This window comes from Marmota flaviventris, chromosome 8, assembly GCF_047511675.1.
Source record: "Marmota flaviventris isolate mMarFla1 chromosome 8, mMarFla1.hap1, whole genome shotgun sequence".
NCBI lineage: Eukaryota > Metazoa > Chordata > Mammalia > Rodentia > Sciuridae > Marmota > Marmota flaviventris.
In genome coordinates, this window is record NC_092505.1 from 9,010,123 (window position 1) to 9,034,639 (window position 24,517).

At 45.8% G+C, this 24,517-nt stretch overlaps 1 protein-coding gene across 7 annotated transcripts in view; it reads left to right on the forward strand.

The window, feature by feature from the left end:
* Positions 1-24,517, forward strand: part of Runx1 (RUNX family transcription factor 1) — a 226,898-nt gene that overhangs the window by 135,953 nt on the left and 66,428 nt on the right. For 5 of the 7 annotated variants that reach the window (XM_027929366.2, XM_027929370.2, XM_027929367.2 and 2 more), the window contains 2 exons: positions 2,098-2,351; positions 8,210-8,366. In XM_027929366.2, the coding sequence (XP_027785167.1) occupies positions 2,098-2,351; positions 8,210-8,366 (411 nt within the window). Of the gene's footprint in view, positions 1-1,951; positions 2,352-8,209; positions 8,367-24,517 lie in introns of all 7 variants that reach the window. The other 2 variants (XM_027929369.3, XM_071615069.1) reach the window with 1 other exon arrangement.

Sequence of the window (24,517 nt, forward strand, 5' to 3'; positions counted from 1 at the left end):
CGCCTCCCTGTAGCTGGTGCCTAGGCCTCTCCTGGCGCAGCTCACGGGCTGGGTCCTTATTTCTCCTTCTGGGTCTCCGGACTGTGGCCGCCTGTGGCACCGCTGCGCGCTGCAAAACCCGGCGAACCGCACTGCAACCAAGCGCGTTGCTGCAGTGCTGGGGTCAGCACCCGGGAGGGACCCCCAGCGAGGGTGTGCGTGTGTACGCGTCGCCTCGCGTGGGTGCGGGGAGCGCGGGGGTGGCCTCGGCAGCCGCCACGAACTCCCCGCCGAGCCTGCGTACAGTAGCGCGCCGCGGCGGGGGCGCGCGGGCCAATTCCAGGAGCAGGCGGCAGTGAGCCGCGCCCTGGCTGATACCGGAAAGGCCTGTGATTGGCCGCCGGCCGCCCCTATGCAAACGAGCTGAGGGAATGGAATTCCTCGGGCCGGGCTTACAGTAAAAGCACGTTCATTTCCAGGCACTCTCATTCATAGAGCCAGCGGGCGCGGGCGGGACGGGCGCCCCGCGGCCGGACCCAGCCAGGGCACCACGCTGCCCGGCCCTGCGCCGGCAGGCATCTCTAACCCGGGCTCCTGGGGACGCCACAAGAAAGTCAACCTTTGCTGCTTTTCCTTGACCTGCGTTGGACCTTTTTAATTTTTCTTTTTCCCCTCCTTCTTTCTTACTTTTCAATGAACTGGCTTCTTGGCTGGATGTTTATACTTCTTTCCTGGCTGTGAACTTTTCCCCGATTGTTTCTTTTGACAACTGCGGGAGAAAGTGCGCTGCGGTTCCCGGCTAACCGTGAAGTTGCGTGTGCTTGGCAGTGTGCGTGGGAGTGTGTGCGCGCGTGTGTAACTATAGCCGACTGCTCTGTTTCGATCTGCGCCGCAGAGCCTCGTCTCAAGGCCCGCTCCACCTGCTGCGGTTACGCGGTGCTCCTGGGTATTTGTGCGTCGGAGGAACTAACCCGCCGGCGCTGGGGCGACATTGGAGGAAGATCATCTCGCTACTGCCCAAGTCTGGGCTGACTCACCGAGCCGATGTAGACAGTGGCTGGCTTCTGAAGGGTGCGTGTCTGCATGTGTGTGATTCGGCTGCAGCTCAACTCCCACCAAACCACAGGATCAGCCACAAACTTAACCAACATCCCCAAACCCAAGTTCTCAGATCTGGAGAGCTGTACCCTGAGTATCATCGACTTGGACTTTTTTTTTTTTTTTTTTTAAAGTTTAGCTAGAATTTTTTGAAAAGCTGAATTTTCCGCACTGAGTATTTTGCCAGAATTTATTGAGAGAACATGACAAGTAATTCTAGCCCAGCCCTCTTCCAACTACTGAAGCTGATTTTCAAGGCTACTTAAAAAAAAAAAAAATCTGCAGCGGACTTTAATGGATTTCTGTTGTGTTTAAATTCTCTACAGATTGTACTGTAAATATTTTATGAAGTAGCATATGTATATATTTATATATAAGTTCACATACATTAGCACAACTTTTGGAAGTCACAGCTCTTGCTTTTGAGGACTGAAGCCAGTTTTTCATGATAAAGGGGGCACCCTGTATGGAAGACACTCCTGTATTTTGTGTTCTGATGGGACTTTAGACAAAACTCACCTGCCAAAAAAAAAAAAAAAAAAAAAAAAATACTGACAGGCGATTAACTACTGGAACTTTCAAACCATGTATTTGCTGGTCGTTTTGCTCTCCGCATAAATATTTTAGAGAGTGCGGGAATTTTGCCTCCGGAAACATTTTTAATAGCCAAAGATTGAACTTAAACTCTCAAAGCAAGACTCAGAAGAAGATAGGCTCCCTTTGCAATTTGACTTTGGATTCTGGTTGCCCACTTTTTAATGCATTAAGCGGCCGGTTGCTAGGAGTCCTGCCTGGGTCTGAGGCCGGTCGGTCGGCGTAACTAGAACTTTCCCCATCCTGAACTGTTGGTAACTTCGTCTCCCCTCCTCCCTAGCCCTCCCGCAGTAATAAAGGCCTCTGAACTTGTATGTTGGTCTCTCGGGAGCTGCTTGCTGAAGATCCGCGCCCTTGTCGCCGTCCGGTAGGAGCTGTTTGCAGGGTCCTTACTCAATCGGCTTGTTGTGATGCGTATCCCCGTAGATGCCAGCACGAGCCGCCGCTTCACGCCGCCTTCCACCGCGCTGAGCCCGGGCAAGATGAGCGAGGCGCTGCCGCTGGGCGCCCCCGACGCCGGCGCCGCCCTGGCCGGCAAGCTGAGGAGCGGCGACCGCAGCATGGTGGAGGTGCTAGCCGACCACCCGGGCGAGCTGGTGCGCACCGACAGCCCCAACTTCCTCTGTTCTGTGCTGCCCACGCACTGGCGCTGCAACAAGACCCTGCCCATCGCTTTCAAGGTACTTAGCCTGGAGTGGGTGACGGGAGGACCAGTACAGGTCGGCTGATGCCCGGGGCGACCCGGGAGGCAGCGACCAGGCAGGCGGGGCCGAGTTCTAGAAAGCAGACGGCGCTACCCACCGCTGCCCCTGGTCCTTTTATCTGCGCTGGGGATGCGGGATGCTGCGTTGCCGTGGCGACCCTTGGAAGGGACCCGCCTCAACCCGCCAGAGCGGCATCCAGGGAGAGCTGAAAAATCAGGATGCCCTTAGGAAATTCACTGAGGGCCAGCCGGGACCTCCCTAGCAAGGGCCTTACCTTTGATACAAAGTAGGAAAAGTTATAACCTAGCAAGGGACAAGCCCTTATGCTTTCATACGACTCTCCCCACCTCTGGCTTAACACTCAAAACATTTTGTCTGTCTCAGATGAAGGCATCAGGAAATAAAATAGAGATACTTTTATACTTTCCGGTTGTAAAAACAAACCACCCAGGAAAACTGTCAGGGATTTTCCCCTCCTTTTAAAAACCGCCCTATAGGAATTAGCATGTACAAAGTCCACAGCAGGCACAGCTAAGTTTGCAAAAGTTTTCCGAAGAGTTTTTCGAGCCTCTAGTCTACTCCTGCCCAAAGCGGCAAGTAGCAAATCCTGTTTCTTTTCCTGGAACCCTCCAGACGTTATCATTGCTCACCTAGATTAAGCCCCAGGCAGCAAAAGGTGTCTTTTGAGAGCCTGGAGGTCCAATCCGACAGTTTTTCTGTTAGTGGAGGGCACAGGGTAGACCTGGCAACTTCAGCAGAGCAGCTCGAAAGGTCTGGGTTCACTTTTCACCCCTGATCTTGCCCTAGCTTTGAGCTGCCTTTAAAAACCTTGGCCTTCAACTAGGATATATAAACAACCTCAGGCGTTTTTAAACAACCACCCTACTACCCTGGCAGCGAGCAGGAGGAATTTAATTTCTGCGGTGGGGATTCTGTCTTTGGTGGGTTTTAAAAAGTGCAGCTTTTTAGTACAATCAGTGTGGTCATTTCCTGTTCATTTAAAGAGCTAAATAAGGCAGGTGATTCAACCAGTAAAGATTGGCTACTCATAAAATATTATATGTATTTTTAAAATAATTGTTCCTTATAAGGGGAAGATTAATGTAATATAAGCTTTTTATAGGTCCAGATCTTAGACAGATTTTGATCTAATTACAATGAATAGTGTTCACTTAGAAAAAAAAAAGTTGGGGTTCTTCATTTTTAAAGTTTACACACTTTCCAAAGTTAGATTGTGATTTTTTTAAAAAATAACACAATTTGCAGTTGCCTCCTTTTCTACTCGGTTTTTTGAAAGCTTTTTTTTTGTAGGGTGGGGAAAGGAATGAGAATAAGGGGAGAAGCCAGCGGACTCTTCCTTCCCTTCCTCTGATTATTTAGATTTGGGTTGGGGGGCATTTCAATTTCAAATCATTCTAATCCCCTTACATGTGCTGGCAGATCTCTTAGCTCACTGTCTGAGGGTGACAGGGCTGGGTCCTGGGGTCACTGTCAGGCAAGAGCAGAGAGAAGACAGGCTGATAATCAACTGAAGGGGCCATTTAAGGCTGGTCCCCTGACACACCAGCCCACGAAGGGATTTGTGGCTTCCCTTGGAAAGAAATCAGGGTCTCTTCTGAACTCTGTGCTGCCTCTGAGCCCACACCCCAATATAGCAAGACACTGAATGCTTAATAAAAAGGAGTTAGGCCAATGCAAAATCTTCAGCCACCACATGAAAGTCTTCTTCGAAAAGAATGACAAGTCATACAAGTTGCTTTTATGAGCCATAAAATTCCTTCTAGCAGAAATTGCAATAACTATATATAAATTTCCTTTTAAAAATGACTTTAGACAATTCACTGTAAGAAAAAAAAAGTCTTAATTTTCTTTACTGTGCCTGTAGGCTACTGTAGGGTCAAGGTGTATAGCTCCTTCAAAAAGTCCCAGTGGGTCTCTCAAGAACATTTGGGAGAAAGAAAAGGATAGCAAAGAAAGACCACTTGATTAATATCTGTCACCAAGTCCCGAAAAGAGAGGCTCCTTCTTCAAGGAGACTTGCTCACTACATAATTGAAAGAGTAGACAGAATTTTCAGTGCAGGAGTAAACCTAAAGAGTAAGAATAAAAGCAGGCGAAACTTCAACCCCGCCTGCATCCTGGCTTGATTTACTGTGGGTCCCGGCTGCACCCTGTACATACCTACCCACCAAACACCTCCTAAGCTGTTTCTCAAAAAAGTATTCCTTTAAAATTTCATTTAAGTGAACCTCAATCTCTTTAGAAAGCTAATCCTTAGAGATTTTAATATTTTCCCTATGATATAGAAGAGAAAATGTGAAACAATTATAAAGTTGGATAATATCGATGAAAAGAGCATTTAAGTGCCTCTTTAGGAGTCTTCTGAAATTCTATGTGTAAATCCTCTGCCTTAATCTTGAGAACTCATGAGAGATTTGAAATTGTTAATTTTCTTTAAAATTGTCCTAATTATGTGTCCTGGCCTCCCAACCTGTTCTCCACCCCCTTCCTCCCATAGCAGACCTTTATTTTTGCACAGATGAGGTACATATTTTTACCACTAAGAAAATCTTAAATTTGCTACGTGTTGCCCAGTATTTACAGAAGCAGCCTACAGAGCTGTTTGGATGGCTTAGGATAGATTTTGCAATGCTATAATATTACAGTTTGTTTAGTCCCTGGTACACCAAAGTCCAAAGACATAAACATGCCTTCAACAGGGAAGTTTGGAGACCTTGGATGCTGATGGTGATAGGCTTTCTGTAAAAAAGGAAAAAAGGAATGTTTTTGGCTCCAAGATCACCGTCCCTAGCTATGCATTAAATGTCATCTCGGCTGAATTCTGTGTTCCACTCCATAGCCTTCTTTGAAACACTGGAAGATTAAGGGATTTGAAGTAAATGAATTGTAACTGTAATTTCAACCTCATTAGAATTGGTTGAAAATGACAGTTTGAACTGAGTCGTAAAGAGCAGTGTTGGGAGGTCCATACAGTGCAGAGGAGAGTTGATATTTTGCCCAACTTCCTGATACTTTAGAAACAGAGAAGTAAAACAAAATATGAGATGTCTTTGGCCAGCAAGTCCCTTCTTGTCTGTTTGGTCTGTGTTAAAATGTCAATGTTTGTGTTCCCTTACCTATTGTTTATAGCTTTTCATTCCAGTTGCTTCTTTTTTTCTGTTTGAAATGAGATATTTCTTCATTCTCTTCACATTGCCTATCAGTGACAAAAAAAACTGGATCAAATTAGCTGACATATTACTTTTACATTTAAAAATTTTTAAACTAGCCTGAGTATGCTTGTTCATTGGATGAGATACATTATTAATGACATTACCCTAGAAAACAACTCCCCCTGCCAATCCGGCAGAGATCAGGAAAAGGCCAAGTAAATGATTTCTGAGCACCCCAAAATCTTGGATTCCCACTACATTTTAGAAAATGGGAGTGGTGAAAGTTGCATTTCTATTTTTTTTTTATTCTTGTACTCCAACATCACAACCTTTTCTTATCTAGCTACCATGATAATTTCATATTGTATTGTTTCTACTTGGTGACCGCCTCCTGAGTGTGCCAGCTCTCTAATTGAACAGATGAGAAGCACAGGTAGAGGACCAGAGAAACAGCAGAGAGATTCAGAATGCATTTGGGTGGTTATAAAACAAGATTTATTCATCTTAATCTCTTTACCGATTTGGGCCCGACCATGAATTATTCAGTTTGAAAGCCATGTCGTGGACCAATACCCTGCACACTTACTGCATGTTGAATCAAAATAGAAAAGCCTGGGTCACCACAGGGAGGTGAGGATGAGGAAGTCAAAATCAGTGTGGAAGGAGAGCATTTCAACACTGTGAGCTAAGTTCACAGAGGGAAGTGAAAATAGGGGAAAAAAGAGGAAAAAAAATAAGAAACTAAAAAGAACAGAATAAAGCAAGCATATTTTGTAGGAGTGGAAGAAAAGGTAAAAATAATTCATTGATCAAGGAGATTTATCTCAATAATGTCTTTTGAAACAAAAGAAAATTGTCGTATTAGGGTTCTTAATTAAATGGCAACAAACACACTTATAATGGGAACTAAATACCTAATTAGAGATTGCTTGGAGAATAAATACCAGTGTTTTAAAATCTCCTTGATGGAAAACATGTCTAACAATTGAAATGAAAGGATTAAAAACAAAGATAAGAGGCCCAGATCTTGTTTGACAGTGTAAATTGGGTGAAATAGATGAGGAAGATACTTACCTAGTGCCTTGGGAGTAGGTTATCCTGGTGAGGTCTTAGGATCCAGTGCTTTTTGCCTCTCAGAGTAACGGGCTCATTTTCTGCTACGCTCCTTAGAACCTAGGCGCTGAAGTAGCCACTGTGAATAAAAACAGAACATGGTCATCTGAAGGACACAGTGAAGGGGCCATGACTAAGCTCACAATGAGGATGGGAATGCTGAGAAATGTGACTTTGGTGTCAGACAAAGGAAACTCTGGCAGCCTTATTCAGATACAGAGAGAGGACTTGAAATTCCCACCAAAAAATGATGTAACAATTATGAGGTAGAAATTGGGAGATGAAAAACAGGGGGAAGAATTTTAACAGTAGACTAAGGAATCCTTGATTGTTAGCAGTTGGAAAACCACCAGAAAACAATTATACCATTGGAATGAATAACACAAATGTCATTCCTGATTGAGAAAGATTACTGATCTTCACCGAGAAGATCAGAAATGATAGGAACAAGTCCAACTTGGGGCATTTGGATTTGAAATTCTATGATCACATTGAAAAATTTTTGAAACAATAGAAATAAAGCCAATAATTAATGTCTAGACCAAGAAAACTGTTTCTAGCAGGGTCACACAATGGCCAAGAAATGGATACTATGGCATAAAACATCTTCAGGCCGTGCTCTTCAGAGCAGTTTACCTTGAGTTACTCCTGTTTCATTCCCTGAGTTTCAAAATACTTATCTATTGGTTTTTTTCAGTAGTCCTGATAATAAACCATATTTTTCATTACATAAAAGGAATTCGTGGTTAAGATGAGCTCAGTTTGGATAAAACCTCAGTCATCTATCAGGACTTAATTAACACATCTTTGGGACTCACAGATATAAAAATGCAAACCAGTTTCACCCTGGATTTGAGAATTGCCAAAGTGGGAGGACCTTTTCTCTGAGGTCTGCCAGTTTTGTAACTAGTAATAATCAAAGGTTACCTATCTGATTTCCCCACTCCCCTTGCCTGACAGGATTCACTGCTAGTGAAATTTTGATATAATCAAACCCAGTAGAGGGACCAAAGATGAAATGCAAAGGGACAGTTTACGTCATTCAAGAATCATTAGCAAAGGTTGAATTTAGTTTTAGTAAAAAAAAGTTTAAGTACTTGAAGTCCAGGCTCAGTTAGGCCCATCAGTGGAGGTCTGAGCACATAGAAGATGAGTTAGGTTCTAAACTCACAAACACAGACATTCTGTTTCTCAGATATGTGGAATTAAGAGGATAATTGTATTCATGAGATGGCATAGCTTTTCAAAGTCCTTGCCATTGTTAGTCATTCCAGCTGGGCAATATGACCTTAGGTACCTTCATGAGGTGAATTTAGTAAGAGTTTCAGCAGGGAAAAAATTATATTTACTTATACATAATGCAATTAGAATAAATCTTCCCATTATTAACTGTTTCCTTGTGTTGCTTAAGTTATGATTATGTTCCTCTGCAAACTAGAAGGTATCATTTAACACACATTTTATTTTAGAACAATTGCTTCACAGATGATATATAAGTGTATGTATGACATTCCTGATGCCTGTGTTTGTCCCTTGACTGGTGTCTAGGTGGTGGCTCTAGGGGATGTTCCAGATGGCACCCTGGTCACGGTAATGGCTGGCAATGATGAAAACTACTCGGCTGAGCTTAGAAATGCAACCGCGGCCATGAAGAACCAAGTGGCAAGATTCAATGACCTCAGGTTTGTCGGTCGGAGTGGAAGAGGTATGTATCTGTCAAAATTGAATTTGCAACACAAAATATTATGTGGTGACCAATTTAGATTTCAAAACTTCCAGCAGTTATTGTGATGGTCTTTATTATATTGTTATGTCGAAGTTTTTTGAAAATATTTATTTAAAATTCAATGTTTTAAACAGAATCTAACTTTATGTTACTGTTTTCTGTTGCTAAATTGGTTTAAGACTGATATGGAACATGCAAAACAAATTGTGAATTTCAACAAAACCCCTCAAAGTTTTACTAAACTTTACTAAAATGTGAAAATATAAAATTTACCAAATGGAAACAGATTATATGGTGGGGGTTCTTTGGTAATCAAGTAATGTAAGCCTTGAATTTATGATTCATGTGCAATCTGTGACAATTGGCAGGATTTCTAGTGACCTCTTTGAATAGTTTCAAGGGATTCTTAGTGAAAGGCCATGGAAGCATAGTTTGAGGCGGGCTTACCTCTTTAGGGTAAAATAGGAAGAAATCATGTCAGTATTACTGAGGGCAATATGCCCTTCCTGTTACATTTGTTTTGAATGCCTTGTAAGATTTGGGGAGAGGAATTGGCCCACTTAACATTTTAGGTACTAATGACATTAGAAACCAGAAAATCCAAAGAAATTGTTGCATTAGTTCAGCTATATGGGTAATTTTGCTTTTCTTTCTCTTTAACACTGTATCAAAGTATTAAAGCAGGAAGAGGAATCTTGGCTCATTGTAATCATCTCAAGTTTCCAATTATTTTCAAGTATTGTCTTTTCTCTGCATTGTAAAAACCTAAGCCACATTTTATACACGGGAACAAGCACCAAAAGTTTAATTGAAAGAGGCAGGATAATTCGTTTTGAAAATCTTATTTCTGTAATATACTACTGAATAATCTTAGGAATAAAAGTTTTTTCAAGTTTAATAAAAGAGACACGATAAATACCTAGTAACAATAGTCCTTGTATTGGAAAAAAGAAAAAATGAAAAGATCAGCTGCAGGAGTAGTCATTATTCTTTATAAAGGCACTCAAAAATATTAGAAAATCTGCATTCTTAAAGAGTTGGATTAGTGGAACAGGGGAAAGGGGCAGACAAGTATTGGATTTTGGGACTGTTTTTTTTTTGTTGTTGTTGTTTGTTTGTTTTTTGCTACCCTTGCTGTCCGGATCATTTTCATAATAGAATCATAGCTGGAGAAAATGAAAAACTTAGAACATGATTGAAAATATATGCTCACAGTAGTAACTATGTTAATAATAGGATAATGCAGAGAAAATCATATCCACTTATTGAAAGTACGAGTGATGCTATAAGATATAAAAGCACAAGTCATTAAATGGGTTCACTTGTTATATTAAAAGTCCCTGCCTTTCAGCAAATGGAATTTGCATTATGATTCAGAGATGTGTGTTTAGAAATCATCTTGAAGGCCCCGGATGAGTCGCTAGCAGAATGGGTGAGAAGCCAATAAAAGCCGGGTCCACCTGCCTGGCTAACAGTCTTAGTCCAGTTATTGTGGATGTCTACTTTCCAAAATTGATAGCTGAGTATAGTATCATTTGGTTGCTTTTCCAGAGAAAGGATTATTTTCATAATATGCATCTGTGTGGGGCTGTGTGTCAGATTTTGATTCTAAAAGTTTTCAAAGCTACTTAATGACCCATGCCAGTGACATTTTCCCATAAGGAGTTCAATAGTGGCTTTCTGGCAACGTGCAGTAAATCGGTGATTGTAGAGAAGGAGTTTTGAAAGCAGCGTGCTTATTTTTCTGGTAGTGAGGGCTGATTTCTTATCCCTTGTTGGCCATTTCTGTTTTGAGTGGGTGACTAATAGGTGCTTGCGTTGACTTGGGTAACAGTGAACTGTTTCCCCAAGGCGTGGATTGTTTGCGCTCGGCTGCCTGATTTGTGCCAGTGTGCCCTTGAGTTTGCATAAACCCCCCAGAGTGACATAGCTGCAGCCGAGGCTGGGCTGTCTTCTCATACCCTGGAATGAAAAACTTAACTCAATGCCATAAATGGCAATATGTGTTTTGCACAGACTCTCCTTCCCATGAATGATAATAAGTAATCAAAAATACAGGAACACTAATTGAACATTTGACCTGATTATGTCTAGCGTGTGTAATATTGGTCTTAAGTGATTTTGGGGGGACAAAGGGGTTATCAATGCATAATACAAATGAGTTATCAAGAAGCCCAATTTGACTTGGTCTCACAATTTTACTCCATAGTTGTAAAGTGTAATTTGATTTTGTTCTTTCTAGTGTAAGTGTCAACATCAGAGCCTGCCAGGCTTTCTTCTTCTTCCCCCCCTCCTCCCCCTCCTCTTCTTTTTGCTTTTTTTTATTTATTTATTTTTTTCTTTGCAATTTGCTTCTCATTAGGAGGAGAGCAGATGATTCTCACTAATTTTGACAATTAGTCTTAATCTTCCTTACTGAATCTTATCCTTTAAAAGTCTCATTGTTGCTTTTTTTCTAATTAAATGATCTTAAGACTATCTATTGTTTCATTTTCTGCTTTTGAAAATAAGCCCTTGGTCTTGATGCAACCCATGGTGGCCCAGAAGGTCCATTGCTCATCTACTCATTTCAGTACCAATTTTTAATTCTATCCAAAGCCACTCATCTGATGGATTCCCAAAGGGACCAGGTGCCTAGTGCAGGATGAAAGGTAGAAAAAGATGTTCCCTTTATTTTCCTAGTTGCCCGACTGTGGGGATCGTAAACCTCAGAGAAATTGCCAGAGATTACCAATTTTTCTGTTGTACAAAACTGATCTGTCCGGGCGCTGGCTGGAGTCCAGAATCACAGCTCCTAACCTCGGGTTCAGCCTGTAACTGGGAAAACCTGCCTGTCCGGCTTCCACAGCCCTGCTAACTGCACTGGCCCCTAAAAATATGGGTGAAGGCCTCAGAAGCCCGAACCTTCTTCGTTTTCTTCCATTTCCTCCTTTTTCTCCCTGGCAGCTTAAATCTAATTCAGGCTATATCTCAGCCTTGGAAAGTTTCTCCCTTTGATTCAGTATCACCATGTGAATTGACCACCTTTACAAAGGAAGAAAAGATAAATAGCCAAGGAAGAAGAGATAGCTGTTCCCGGAGGAGGGAGTAGGGGGCTCTAGGAGTTAGAGATTAGGAGAGGATACAGTTGGTTGTTCAGAACAATGCACATTTTAACCACATGGCCTGGGACTATCAGTCATCTCCAGAAAATCCCAAATTCAGGGTCAAAAGCGATTCTCTTTAGTGAGATTATTGAACACAGCAGTTTGCATAAGTTTTTACCTGCAGTTAATGCACATGCTCCCGATATGTTCAGAGTTATAAGTGTGTCACGGCTTCAGGTGGAGACATCTAAGAAATTTTAGCAATGACATCTGTGAGTGCTTTGTCCCTGTTGACGTATTTAATCAGCTAGAGAGAAATCGATCCATCCGTGAATACAGCTGTAGTTATTTCATTTCAGAACCAAACAAGAAATCTACCAAACCATATCATCAGCCACATCATAAACAGGGAAAGAGAATCCCTTGCAGATTTCCTTCTCTTTTTTCTCAGAATACAATTTTGAAAATGTCATACGTAATTTTGAAAATCCTTTGGAAGACTTTTCCCCAGGAGGAAAAATATGCCCTTGTGTACGAAATTTCCTGCACAATTTTAAGTTTCCAGAGCTTCTGGAGTTTGTTTGTAAAGCTTCTGGGGATCCATGGGTGCCAGGCCAGGAATCTGTGAATTTAGAACTTCACATCGACCACAGTGCCTCAGTCTAGCACAAGGTTTCATCAAGTAGATATCTGGAAAATGAAAAAATACGTGAGTAAATGAGGTGGGCATTTCCTTGCCTCTGAGCTGTTTTGCTTGTGGCCTTCTTTTGTTATAGCCAGGACTTGGTTAGCAGGATTAGAGATAAATCCCATCCAGGCTGCCCTTCCAAGCCTTTGGATGGCCACCAGGTGTGGGTGAATGTAATCACTTGTAAAGGGGAGGGGGCCCATCCTGTCATGGACACCGCAGCCTGTTCCCTCTTGTATGCACCAGCCCCTTGCTGCAGGGCCACCTTGGGAATCCCAGGCCCAGTCCTGGGATGCTGAGTGTTCTGTGGCCTGTCAGGATGAGGTTTCATTTCTTGGTGTTTGTGATGGTTTCCCTGGCAACCTTAACCTTGTCCACTTTCAATGTAGGATCCTTTCTTGACACTTTTATAAGGTGAAATTCCTTCATTTCGCTCTCACTGTGGATATCTTCCCAGTTGTAATATTTCTCTTGTCAAACTCTGGGCTGTTTCATATTTATGTGAGGTTGGTTACTTAAGGAATTTACATTGTTAAGGTTCTTTTACATCATTCCGAGCACAGAATGGACACGTTGTCATTCAGATGAGTGGCAGACTGTGGAGATGAGGAAGAGAAGGTATAACTGGGAACTGGCGAACTGTACCCATATTCTAAATGAGAGACAAGTCCTTATGTAGTGGTTTTTACTGAAAGATGGTCTGAATGACTCACAATAATATCATAGAATCCAAGTCATTCTCTACTACATTACAGATTTCATATAACAGGGAAAGGGAAAAAAATCCATCTGCCAACCCCAGAGACATTCCACGGATAACGTTCTAGATACAGGATGGCAATCAGATCTCCTAGAGAAAATACAAGAAGACACCAGTTATGTTAAAACCCAGTCTCTCATCCCCCACCCGCTTTTTCTCTATTGTTATTGATCTACACTTTTAAATAGCATATAGATTGAAATTTGCTTTCTTGAGATTTAACTGTGAGCAAATAAGGATGAAAAAAGACATGCTTCTGATATAGCAAGCCCCAGCCAGCCCTGGCAAATACCGCCTTTCCATGGCAGGTCACGAGCTTGCATCTGTGATCTGATGTCGAATTCATCTCCAGAGATCAGGTTTCTCACTCTCTTTTACACTCGCCAATAAAAGAGGAACAGCACTTTCTTCAAGCAAGTTGTTCTCTGCCCTGCTTAAAGCCTTGCTGTAGCAAGGACCAGAGCAAAACTTACTTGAAAACTTGTGCCTGAACAAACAGTGTCACAATTTATCCCTTCATGGTCCTCTTGCTGATTTTATGAAGTGCCAGCCATTGCCCATGGTGTTGGACAGCTTTTCTTAATTGAGGTTATTTGTACGAACATATTTTTCACTTGATGGGCAGAAGCTGTTCTCTCCGCCTGCCCTCGACCCCTTCCTCACCAGCCAGCTTGGTGGAGCCAGTTCTCTTTGGTCAAGACAGAAGACTATCAATCAGAAAGTGCCTCGGAGAGAAGTAATGGTTGAGTGATTTTTAGAGCTTCCTGTTTCGGCAGCAAGCATTAGAGACATAAACACTGGTCCAGCCAGCGGCTGCAACGCGCCTCTGGTTCTAATAAATCAGTTTTGTATTTTCTTTTTGTGCTGGTTGGAGAGGGGTGAGGGAGGGTGGAGAAGGCTGGTTATAGAAGAACATATTCTGTATTTCTGGAATTTTTTTCCAGTTTTAAAGAAAAATTACTTGTTGAAACAGAGAGATGGTGTAATGTCTGATGACTGTTCTCTCTCTGCTGATGATTATAAAACAAGTTTAGATCAGCAAGGGATGTTTATGAGGAACGTGTACAGTCGCCCCTCCGTATCCATGGGGAACGGGCTCCAGGGCACCCCCTGCCTTGGATACCCAAAGCTGCAGATGCTTGGATCCCTTCTATCAGTGATGTAGTATTTGCATTAGTCACATCCTCCCGTCCAGTTTGAGCTGTCTCTAGACTGCTGCCCATACCTAATTCAATGTCAATGCCCTGTAAATAGTTGTCATACTATACTGTTTAGGAATAATGACAAGAAAAAGTCTGTATAGATAAGATCTATGGTTGGTTCAATGTATGGATACAGAACCTGTGGATTCAGAGGGCCGACTGTGCTATCAATCTGCAGTGGTTGCCCACTTTTGAAGACTCTGTTGGACTCTTAGCCAGTTACGTGTGTGTGTGTGTGTGTGTGTGTGTGTGTGTGTGTGTGACCATACATACTTCCATTGAGGGATTTCTTGGACCAAGATGTCTTTGAGGACTAAATCCATGCTGATGACACTTCCCAGACTAAAGAATTAACAGAAATTAATAAGTGAGTCAAGTGGATTTAATGAGCTGTCTATGAATTTGTTCAAAGGTGCCAGTGTTGTCTGCTCCCCATAAGGTGCAGGCCCGATGAACCCCACACGTGGTGGTTGTATTTAGCAGCCTGCATTCGTGGATTTCAGTGGTGCCTTCCCTCAGTGCGTAGTTCCAACGTGAGTTCTACAGACAACAGAGATGCATTTTTGTCTGTGTCAGGAATGGAGTTAGAATGGCGCTCATTTAGTGCTGCTCTGATTTGGGAATCCAGCATTGCCAGACCTCTTTTAGCCTACGCTGGGCAGCAATATCCCATCCAGGAATTTCATTTGAGATTCAATTATCGAATTTTCTCCAATGAGGCCATCACGGAGTTGGGGACCCATAACTTGTGAGGGAATCCCAGTCACTTCCTAAGAGGCTCTTCAGTGAGGAAGCATTTATTCAGGAACCACTTAAACTGTATTTTTCCCTAAGAAGATGGAAGTAATTTTCCTGTTTATTTCACAACTTAGGTTACTGCCTGCTTTTACCATGAGATTTAAGACCATCATCATGGAGCACGGGCAGCCCACGCTGCCCAGTCTCACCACCTCCCACCACCTGACCCAGGGAGGCGTCTGGCCAGTGAGGGGGCCTGGCCGGCCCTCAACAAAGGTGTGTGATGCTCAGCAACGTGGCTGGCTCTAGTGCCGTCAGCCACGGACGTGCTGGTAGATGATGAAGGAGGGGTGTTGGAGGTGGAAACACTCCCGGTGGCCCAGGCCATTGGTTGCAGGACTTCATGGCTGTGTTCCTTCTTCCTATCTGAAACCATTGTGTGCTATTAGTTATCTACCTGTCCACCTATCTATCTGTCATTAACAAGACGCTGTCAACTTATGTCATCAATAAGGCTTCCTCTGCCTCTTTAACTAGTGTCTCCAGAACCTATGATAAATGTTTTGCTTTTGTCCTTCCATTTGAAACTGTGGGGAGGTCACGCTTATTATCTTATCTATGGCTCTGCTTATCAATTTTAAGAATACTCCTGTTGTTCAGTGGCTATCAACTTCCGGTCTTTGACCCCTAGAGGACATTTGGTAATAACTGTGGACATTTTAGATTATCACACATGATTTTTGAGGACTGCTTCTGGCTTCTAGTGGTAGAGGCCAGGGACCTGCTAAATATCCTACTCTGTGCAGGACAGCTTCCTCCAACAAAGTCCTAATCCAAAATGTCAGTCATGCTGAAACTGAGGAGACCAATTACAAAGCCCCGACCTAGCACCGCAGTATTCATAAGTTGTCATATCTCCCTTGCCCCTCCCCCCACCATGTCTGTCTCCCACCAAGTTTATGAAAAACTTAACTTAAAAATTGACACGCAGCCGGGTGCAGTGGCGCAAGCCTGTAATCCTAGCAGCTCAGGAGGCTGAGGCAGGAGGATTGCAAGTTCACAGCCAGCCTCAGCAACTTAGTGAGGCCTTAAGCAAGATCCTTATCGAGACCCTGTCTCTAAATAAAACATAAAAAGGGGATAGGGATGTGGCTTAGTGGTTAAAAGCTCCTGGGTTCAATCGCTGGTACTGAAAAAAAGAAAAAAAAATTACACATAATAAAAAAATGAAATGAGAGAGAATCACTGAATTTAAGATTTTAAAAAAGAAAACATCCCAGTGTTTAAAGTGCATAGAATTGTGCTGTCGCTGCTTGTCTGTCAGACTCACCTGGCATCAGGGCTGTGTGGTAGCCAGAGGAGAGACAGGCTGCTAGTGGGGTGGTCCACACATCAGGGACAGCTCTTCCAGGGAGTCTCCTGACTGCGGCCACTCCCTCATGGAGGTCACATGGCGCAAATCCAGTGCTCTCCCTGAGCATTTCATTCTAGGGGCCACAGATCCACTGATTCACGAACATCAATTAATGTGATGGGCACAGTTTACTAGAATTAAAAAGTGCTAACAGTAAGGCCATGGTAATTGTCATCCACAGAGCCCTAGACTCCAAAAGGGCTGTGTGTGCACATGAAATAAAAATGGAGAGGAGAGGAGACTAAGGCCCAGCTCTCTGGCCTGTCTCTGAGCATAGCCAGGTTTGCTGCCCCTGCGCTGGGTTTGTGGCTTCCACAAGCAGAAGCACGGCTGGGTGCTTCTGGAGTGTCCCCCACGTCCCCCCATGAGTTAGTTAGCTGTCCCCTGTTTTTGTACTGAGATTCAGGGAGAGATGGTTTGAAATCTCCAAGTCTAAGGAGACTCCTCCAGGTGTTCTTCTGGGGCAGGCTGCATTTCTGGACTAAGTGGCGGCGACTGTTCCGTTGTTTTTCTCTTCACTTGCTTGCTTTAGCTCCCCTGGGATGCTCTACTTCTCACTTCCTCCGAGCTCCCAGGTTTGGCAGAGAGCTCAGTTGTGTGTCAAGTCTTTAGTGATGGTAAGAGTTAGTCCAGGTGGGCGTTCCCTTGGTGATGGAGCTGGGGACTGCCCGGAGCCCACAGGACAGTGCCTGGAAGTGAAGGTCGCTGGGGGAGGTCTCAGAACAGCTGTGGTGGGAGGGGCCTACTCCAGGAGTCACCTGGACCCCCGCACGGTGGAACAGAAGCCAAGATGTATCTGGAAAGCATCCGGAGGGGGACCGACAAGAATCGTCCACAAGCAAGAGACCCAGCTCATACCCAGAGGAAGCTCCGAGTGGCATCCTCAGCCATGAGGTCCGTGCCTCGCAGACTGTGGGGACACTCAGGAAATATCTGCACACGGATGACTTCCGGGACTGTTTTGCCCCAGGCAGTAGAGCCAAGCGGTCCTACGTGGGCTTCACTGGATACTTCACCAAGAGGAAGCAGATTCACCTGAGCCACTGCTGACATTTCAGCCTGGTGGCTCTGTGCTGTGCAGGGCTGTTCCCTGAGCTGTTGAATGTTGGTCGCCTTCCTGCCCTTGATCCAGTAACCAGTGCACCTCCTTCCCAGTTGTGACAACCAGAAATGTCTGCAGGATTGCCAGATGTCCCCTGAGGAGCAGGGACGATTGATTGCCCTTAGTTGAGAATTCCTGACTTAAAAATACGTCACCATGAACAAGTAGCTTGACCAGTCCAAGCCCGATTCTGCCTTGCTCCACGGGAGCCAGGAGGGCAGTGAGGACGGATTACCCCCAGTAAAGCATGGGCCGGGGCTCGTTTCTTTGCTTGGTAAGATCTCTGCAGTGACACCAACTCTGGAGTAGACAGTGACAACCGTGAGTTCACAGCAAGCAACAGTATCACCCAGGGGCCTGCTCTTTGTTGGTCAAAGTGGATGAGTTTTCCAGAAGGCAGAATTGACACTTATCCCTATTCCTCAGCCCCGTGGAGTTCTGAGGCCCCGAAAGGGTTATTATGCAACAGGCCCTGAGATTTCAGATTAGCGATGGCAGAGATGAAATTAAATATGCGCTGTAATTTGAGGCGCTGTTTTTCATGGGAAAAGAAGTCCTCCCCACTTAGCCCTTCCAGCTCTTTTGTTCAAACATTAATGGCATGCAAATATTTATGATTCATAATGCCCCTTTTAATTCCCGATCGTATTTTAACAATAAACACTGCATTTTAACAATGAAGCAGAATAATCCCTTTGTCCCGTCGCTGGGCCGCACAGGCTGGCACCCAGCAGCATCACATTCTTCCTGAGCCATAATTGCTGCCTCCACCCAAGTGGAGGGGAGTTTTATGGTGGTGTCACCGCAGCTTGCCCTGGACCATACTCCGGGCCACGCTGACTCTTCCACCGGAAGCCATTCTGAAGATCGTATCTCAGCATTTTCCTAAATTGCACGCGAATGTCCGTGAGTGTTTGTCTCTTGTGGCCAAATGTAAACCCAAGAACTGATTGACCAGGCTGCTAATGGGAGAGGTGTCTTTCTGAACGGTTATCTTGCGTGCTCGCCAAATCCCTGGGCTCTAGATTACACCGGGACCACTGTGTCCATTTAATATTCCTCTGATTCATAATAACCCCATAGAAACACACGTCCATTTGCGACAGCTCTGCAGATCTTAGGAAGGTAGTGTGACATCCTATGAAAATAGGGCGTCCTGCGGGACTCCCTCAGGGCCTCAGTCTCCCCTTCTGTACATAGGTGTGACGTGTCTTTAATCCAGGCCCCACAAGGTCGTTAGAAGGGTTAAAGTGCTGCATGTAGGTAACATGGCAGGAAGAAGAGCCACGGCTTTCCTTTCTGTGACATTGTTTCCTTCTACAGTGACAGTCACCGAGGGAGGAGAGAAGACAGCTGGCTGGAGGCAGCACGTGTCTTACTGAATCAGAAAGTTAGGAATGGCAGAGATTTCCACAATCCAGTCCTTCCTTCACAGCAAGGGACTTGCATTCCTTTATCTTATTATAGACCTGAAATGACAGTGCCGAGATACAGCAAGAATTTCTTACAGTCACAAATAAATGCACGCATAATAATTCCTACAAACATTTGCTGGGCACTGACTATTGTTGTTGAAACATAGTGTCTATTTCTGTTTCATTGTAACTGTTCCCCTGCCTTGTCCCCTGGCTCATCAATGGAGGGCATTTCCTGCCTGCCTGCCTGCCTTCATCATATTGTCCTCATGCGTCTACTGTGTGTCTACTGTGTGTCAGGCACTGGGTTAGCACTGGAGATACAAAGTTGGGCCGAGCCTTTGGGGACTAGTGAGGAGCAGGACAAGCAGGCCATCACTGTTTGTAGAGGATAGCAGGAGGGCAGAGAGCAGGTGTGATGGGAGCAAATGAACATTGATGCATAACCTGGCAAAGGGGCACTCAGTCTCCCCAGACAGATTGTCATCTTTGCTGAGACCTGCAGGTGACAACAATGCTTCTGAGGTGGAGGCATCCAGCAGAGAACTTAGCGTGGAGTGGGAACACCAGGTCTTAGAGGAGCCAAGGCACATGCTGGTGGCCAGTTCAAGAGGCCTGGGAGAGGGCTGGGGCAGGGATGCCCTTAAAGGCCTTGAGTCCACACTAGGAATTGATCTGACCCTAATGACAAGGAGAGCACCAACAGACAAGTGCCATCACCAGATGTAAACATAGCAGACATGTGGATCAGGTTTGGAGAAAGAAGGGACACTTGGGGAGTTCTAGGGACTCCAGACAATCCAGAAGTGGAGAACTGGTTTCCAATCAGGCAGCCTCAGACACGTGTAAGTTCAGTTTCAAACACCCATTGGGTAAAGGTAGGTGTACCCAGACGTCAGCTGGCACCTCAGTCTGGCCTTGAACTTCTCTCCTGCCCTATAGCATCCGGTCTACCTGGCTGTCCAGGCTCTCAGGATCTGAAGGCCCAGCTGCCCAGCCTCGGGCACCCCTGTTGTGGCTCCAGATGGCATGCACTGTGTGCTCAAGGCTCTGGGCTCTGGGCACACATAGGCTGGGGCATCAGCCAACCCGGGAGGTCACTCTGCCCTGTGTGGCCTCTGGCTGGAGTACACCGTGGTGGATGAGCGGAGCCTGGGGTAGAGGGTGTGCCAAGCAGCGGCTCTCCTGGGTGCCTTGGCCTACAGAGAACTGTGCATTCATGGCCCGCTAGGTGGGCGACTCCGCTGAGTCACTCTGGGACCAACAGAATCAGGAAGATGGGAAGGGAATGTGAAGCATGGAGGAAGAAAAGCACAAAGTGCAGGAGAGCACCAGGGTCCTTTTTAGGGTGGGAGGTGATTTGTTCAGCCCTCATGGTGGTGAGGGGCAGAGTCCACCCCTGCAGATGCCAGATTCTATGGATGTTCCGGTCCTTAGTGTTTGCATGTAACCTACATAAATCCTTTTGTCTAATAGACTTTTTCTTTTTATCATTATTCTGTGTGTATGGTTGTGTGGTACTGGGCATCAAACCTGGGGATACTTTAATGCTAACCTGCATCCCCAGTCATTTTTTAATTTGTATTTTGAGACAGGGTCTTGCTAAGTTTCTGAGGCCTGCCTCAAACTTGCAATCCTCCTACCTTGGCCTCCTGAGTCACTAGGATTAGATCTCTGACACTGCACCCAGCTCTCCCATGTATTTTAAGTCATAGCTAATGACATGCCTGATGCAATGTGAGAGCTATGTAATCGCTGTTACACTGTAACCTTTATGAGGCAATGACAAGAAAAAGTCCATCCAGTCTCAGTACAGAGGCAGTATCTTGTTCCTGAATATTTCGTTCTGCGGTTGGCTGACCCCTTGGATACAGAACCCTCTGATATGGACCAAAGGACCCACTGTGTTCCTGTGAAGGAACAGGCTTCCCGTCCATTCCTGTTTTAAGTCTGAGCTCTTCCCGCCTCCAAAAGGAAAGCAGTTCTCTCCAAGTGGAGTTAGACACCAAGAAGAGCCAGGTGTCCAAGTTGACGGAGTGATTCCTTGATTCACTTTTCGGATTTTTTAACAACTCCTGAAGAGAAGATACAGGGATGAATCAGATGTGACCCCTGTCCTCAAATGTCTCATCTCCCTGCAACTTCTTGAGAGAAAATGCTTCTCACGGTTTGGTTTTCTCTAAATAAAATAGCTATTTTCCAAATAATTCCTCTTTCCATACAGAGGCTGCTCCTACGAAAACCGTGTTCTCTATTTTAAGCCCCTGGCTCTTGGGCTTTGTTCCTATGCCAATCCTGGGCCTGTGGTCCACATTCTGCCTGTCTGGACTCAGGTGACATGGATAAGGGCATCTGCACACGTGGGGCACTTTGCACATGAGTGGAGATACACTGACAGCTGATTCAGCTCAATTTTGAGAAACCAGGAGATTTGTACAAGTGAAGGATTTGTTTCCTGTTCACAAATTCTCAAATAAATCAGTTATGTAGTTTTACTTTCAGAAATAGTGTGAGGTAGGAAATGGCAGAGGCGTGGTTGCATGAATTTTGTCAGGCTGTTCCTATGGAAAAGTAAGAAATAATTGAAAGTGCGTTGTGAAATACTCCAAAATGCAGATTGCCACTGGAATCTAATGGTGCATTGATTTTAATACTTAATTGTGATCAAAATTAGACCTGGAGTAATCTTTAGTCTAAGGAGAAATCCCCCTGCACCCTTTCAGGATCTTTGGGGATTTCCCACATTTGCGAAGAGCTGACTTTGAGTCCTCCCTGGCTCTCTGTGGATATTGAGTTCAAAGCCAGCCACAGAAGCTTAGCCAGGCTCTGAGCAGCTCAGTGAGACCCTGTCTCTAAATACAATGCAAAAAGGACTGTGGCTGTGGCTGGGTTCAATCCCTGGTACCCCCCACCAAAACAAACAAAAAAAAAGTCTGTATTTTTTCCCTTCATTTCTCCTCTCCCACTCTCTTGGGTGCTTTCAGTTTGTGGGCACAAGCGGTTTCCTACAGAGATACACAAGTGTGTGAAAAATGTTAATATTGTGCTTCTTGAAGGGTGAGGTCCTACTCTCAGGGAAGACTGAGCCTTTGCCTGAGGCCTTCCTTTCCGGGACACAGGGCTAGTTTCAGATGCCCCCAGCACTGCCCTTGGAGGGAGAAGATGACTCACTCCAGGGAGAGTGACAGTCGCAGCCTGGCCCCTACTGTGGTGTGGAGGGTCCTGCGTGGTGTGTGCGTGCGCGTGCCTGTGCAGCAGCAGAGGTATCCACGTTGCCCCCTCCTCGGGACTGGCCACTGCAGTGACCCCTGGAGTTTTTGCCTTGATTTCCTCCTCACCTTGACGTTTTGGGGAGCAGAGTGCATATTTGCAGCAGTTCTGAGGTTTGACCACTTCCCAGACATGGTGAGAAGCGGGGTGCATGCAGACCTGGGGGGTCCAGCCCTGCCCTCTCAGTGCACAGTCGGCCACTGACTCCACCATTCAGCCTAGACCCGGGGCCTCCTGCAGCCCTGCCTTGGACAGCACGGCTGGGCAGCAAGTGTCCAGGAAGGCTCACCCCGTGACCTTCTTCCCAACTAAATAAAGCAGTTAGTATTTTGCCCTGCCATTTGGATGGACACACTGGCGTCGAGGGAGACAACACTTGTTGCCGTGGCCGGGCTTGTTTATGTAGCGGACCAGCCAGTCACAGTTGCACCTTATGAAGGCTGCCAGCTGGTGAGGCAGAAGTGAACTTGAACTTGAAGTTCGAGTTGAACTTGGGCCTGGTAGCAGCTCCGTCACCTGCTGGACACACAGGCACACATCCGATGTGCACGGCCGTTCATCCAGCTCTTCGCCATGCCAGCTCCCCCAGCTCCAGGATTGTGAAATAACATTTGCTATGTCTTTAATAATTTTCCTGATGTTTTCTGAGAGCTTGCTCGGTGCCCTGCTTTCACATCCGTGTTCATTTTACCTGCATAACGAGGCTGAGATGGAAAGACCGTTGTCTTCCCTCTTACAGAAGACAAAGCTGAGGCCCCAGAGAGGTGAGGTGACTGGCCCGAGGCCACACAGCTAGCAAGTGGCATTTCTGAACAAAGGTGGTTCAACTTGAGAGTCTGCACTATTAGCTGTCACCCTGTGTTCCTACCTCCATGGGTTGGATAAGCAAGGGATTGTCTCTCTCGGCTTCCACACTTAAGTCAGGACAACCCTCCCCTGCCGCTACTTTGCACCTTCTTATTCAGTCCTGCTGCTTCTTATTGTCCTCCTGGCGCACGCCTAGCCAGAAGGGCTGCTGCTGCTTTGGCCAGGCGTCTGTGAGCAGAAGGAGGGTCTCCGTGTGTCCCGTTCCTTGGTGCCCGCGCTGCGGCTCCCATAGCTTGCCCCTCCAGCCATGGGCTCCCCCTTTCAGCAGCATCCGTGGGGCAGCCCTGGAGCCAAAGCCTCTGGCTGGTCTCGAGGCCTGGGAGCTGGGGACCGGGGCCCTGCTAGGTTGTGAGTAAGGACGTGGGCTCTCCCTGGGGCAGCCTGGCCCTCAGCCCCCCACCCTGCCCAGCGATCGGGGTGTTGTTTTGCAGCCAGCCTGGCCTCTGCCGCCCTTAGACTTCTTGCTATTCTGGCTGCAACTTGCTGAGAAAAACACTTGAGAGTCTCTCGCTGCCCACACCCACGCACTTGAAATACCAGGCCCGCAGGTCGCTTTAATGAGGGAATTTGGCTAATGACAGGTGTGCTCCGGGGGGGCAGCGCCCACTTCTGCAGGTGCTGGCCAAGAAGGGCTGCATCTCGGCAGCCGGGGGCCGGTGGGCGGAGCGCGGGCTTCGGGCAGCCATGCCCAGTGGCTACCTGGAGCCCATTGTCAAGGGCATGCCGGGTCTGGCCCCAGGAAGACACAGGAAGAGGAAGGCAGGGCTTTCACCCCAGAGAAACACCAGTCGCCTGTGAGAAGACAGTCACCCCGTCTGCAAGATAATGAGCAGATGTCCTCGTACCTACTCAGCTGCAGACAGAGGCCGTGGTGCCGAGGACTACAGGTCACCTGCTGGGTGGACCAGACCCCTCGCAGAGAGGATCCACGCGGCAGCCTTGCTGGGCGGACTCCCTGTGACTGCACTTAGGATGGCGGCACAGAATGTGAGACTTAGGATGACGAGCAGTGATTTGGCAGACCCCCACTTTGGTTGAATGTCCCTCCTCGGGAGGCTGGTCCGCGGCTACCCAGGGCTCCTCAGAAGGGCTCAGCAGCTGGAAGCCCAAATGCAGCCCCAGAGAACCTGCTTTTCAACCCTAACCCAGGTTCACAGTCTTCCAGGTTCACAGGACAGTTTATGTACATTAGTCACAGGAACAATCCTCCATTTTTGGAACAGCGGTAGAGTACCATGAGTTTGGATTCCTTGTCCTGGTTTGCAATTGGAGATTTATGACAACGGCAACAATAACACAAAGAACAGTGAGAGTAAATCTTGGGGACTCTGCTCTATGTAGGAGCTGTGTGAATTTGAGAAAATTACCTAACTTCTCTGAGTCTTAGCTTGGCTATCTGTTAATTAAAGGTAGTAAAGTCTATCTTGTTTATTTCACGAGGTTATTGTTGAATACCAAATAAAATGCTTTATGGGCGAGTGTTGAAAAGTCGTAAGCTCTACCCAGACCTAAAAATGCCAATGTGATGAGCACGTTCTTTGATGTCATTTAGGAAATCGTGGATAGGACAGCCATGGGAGGACCAGGG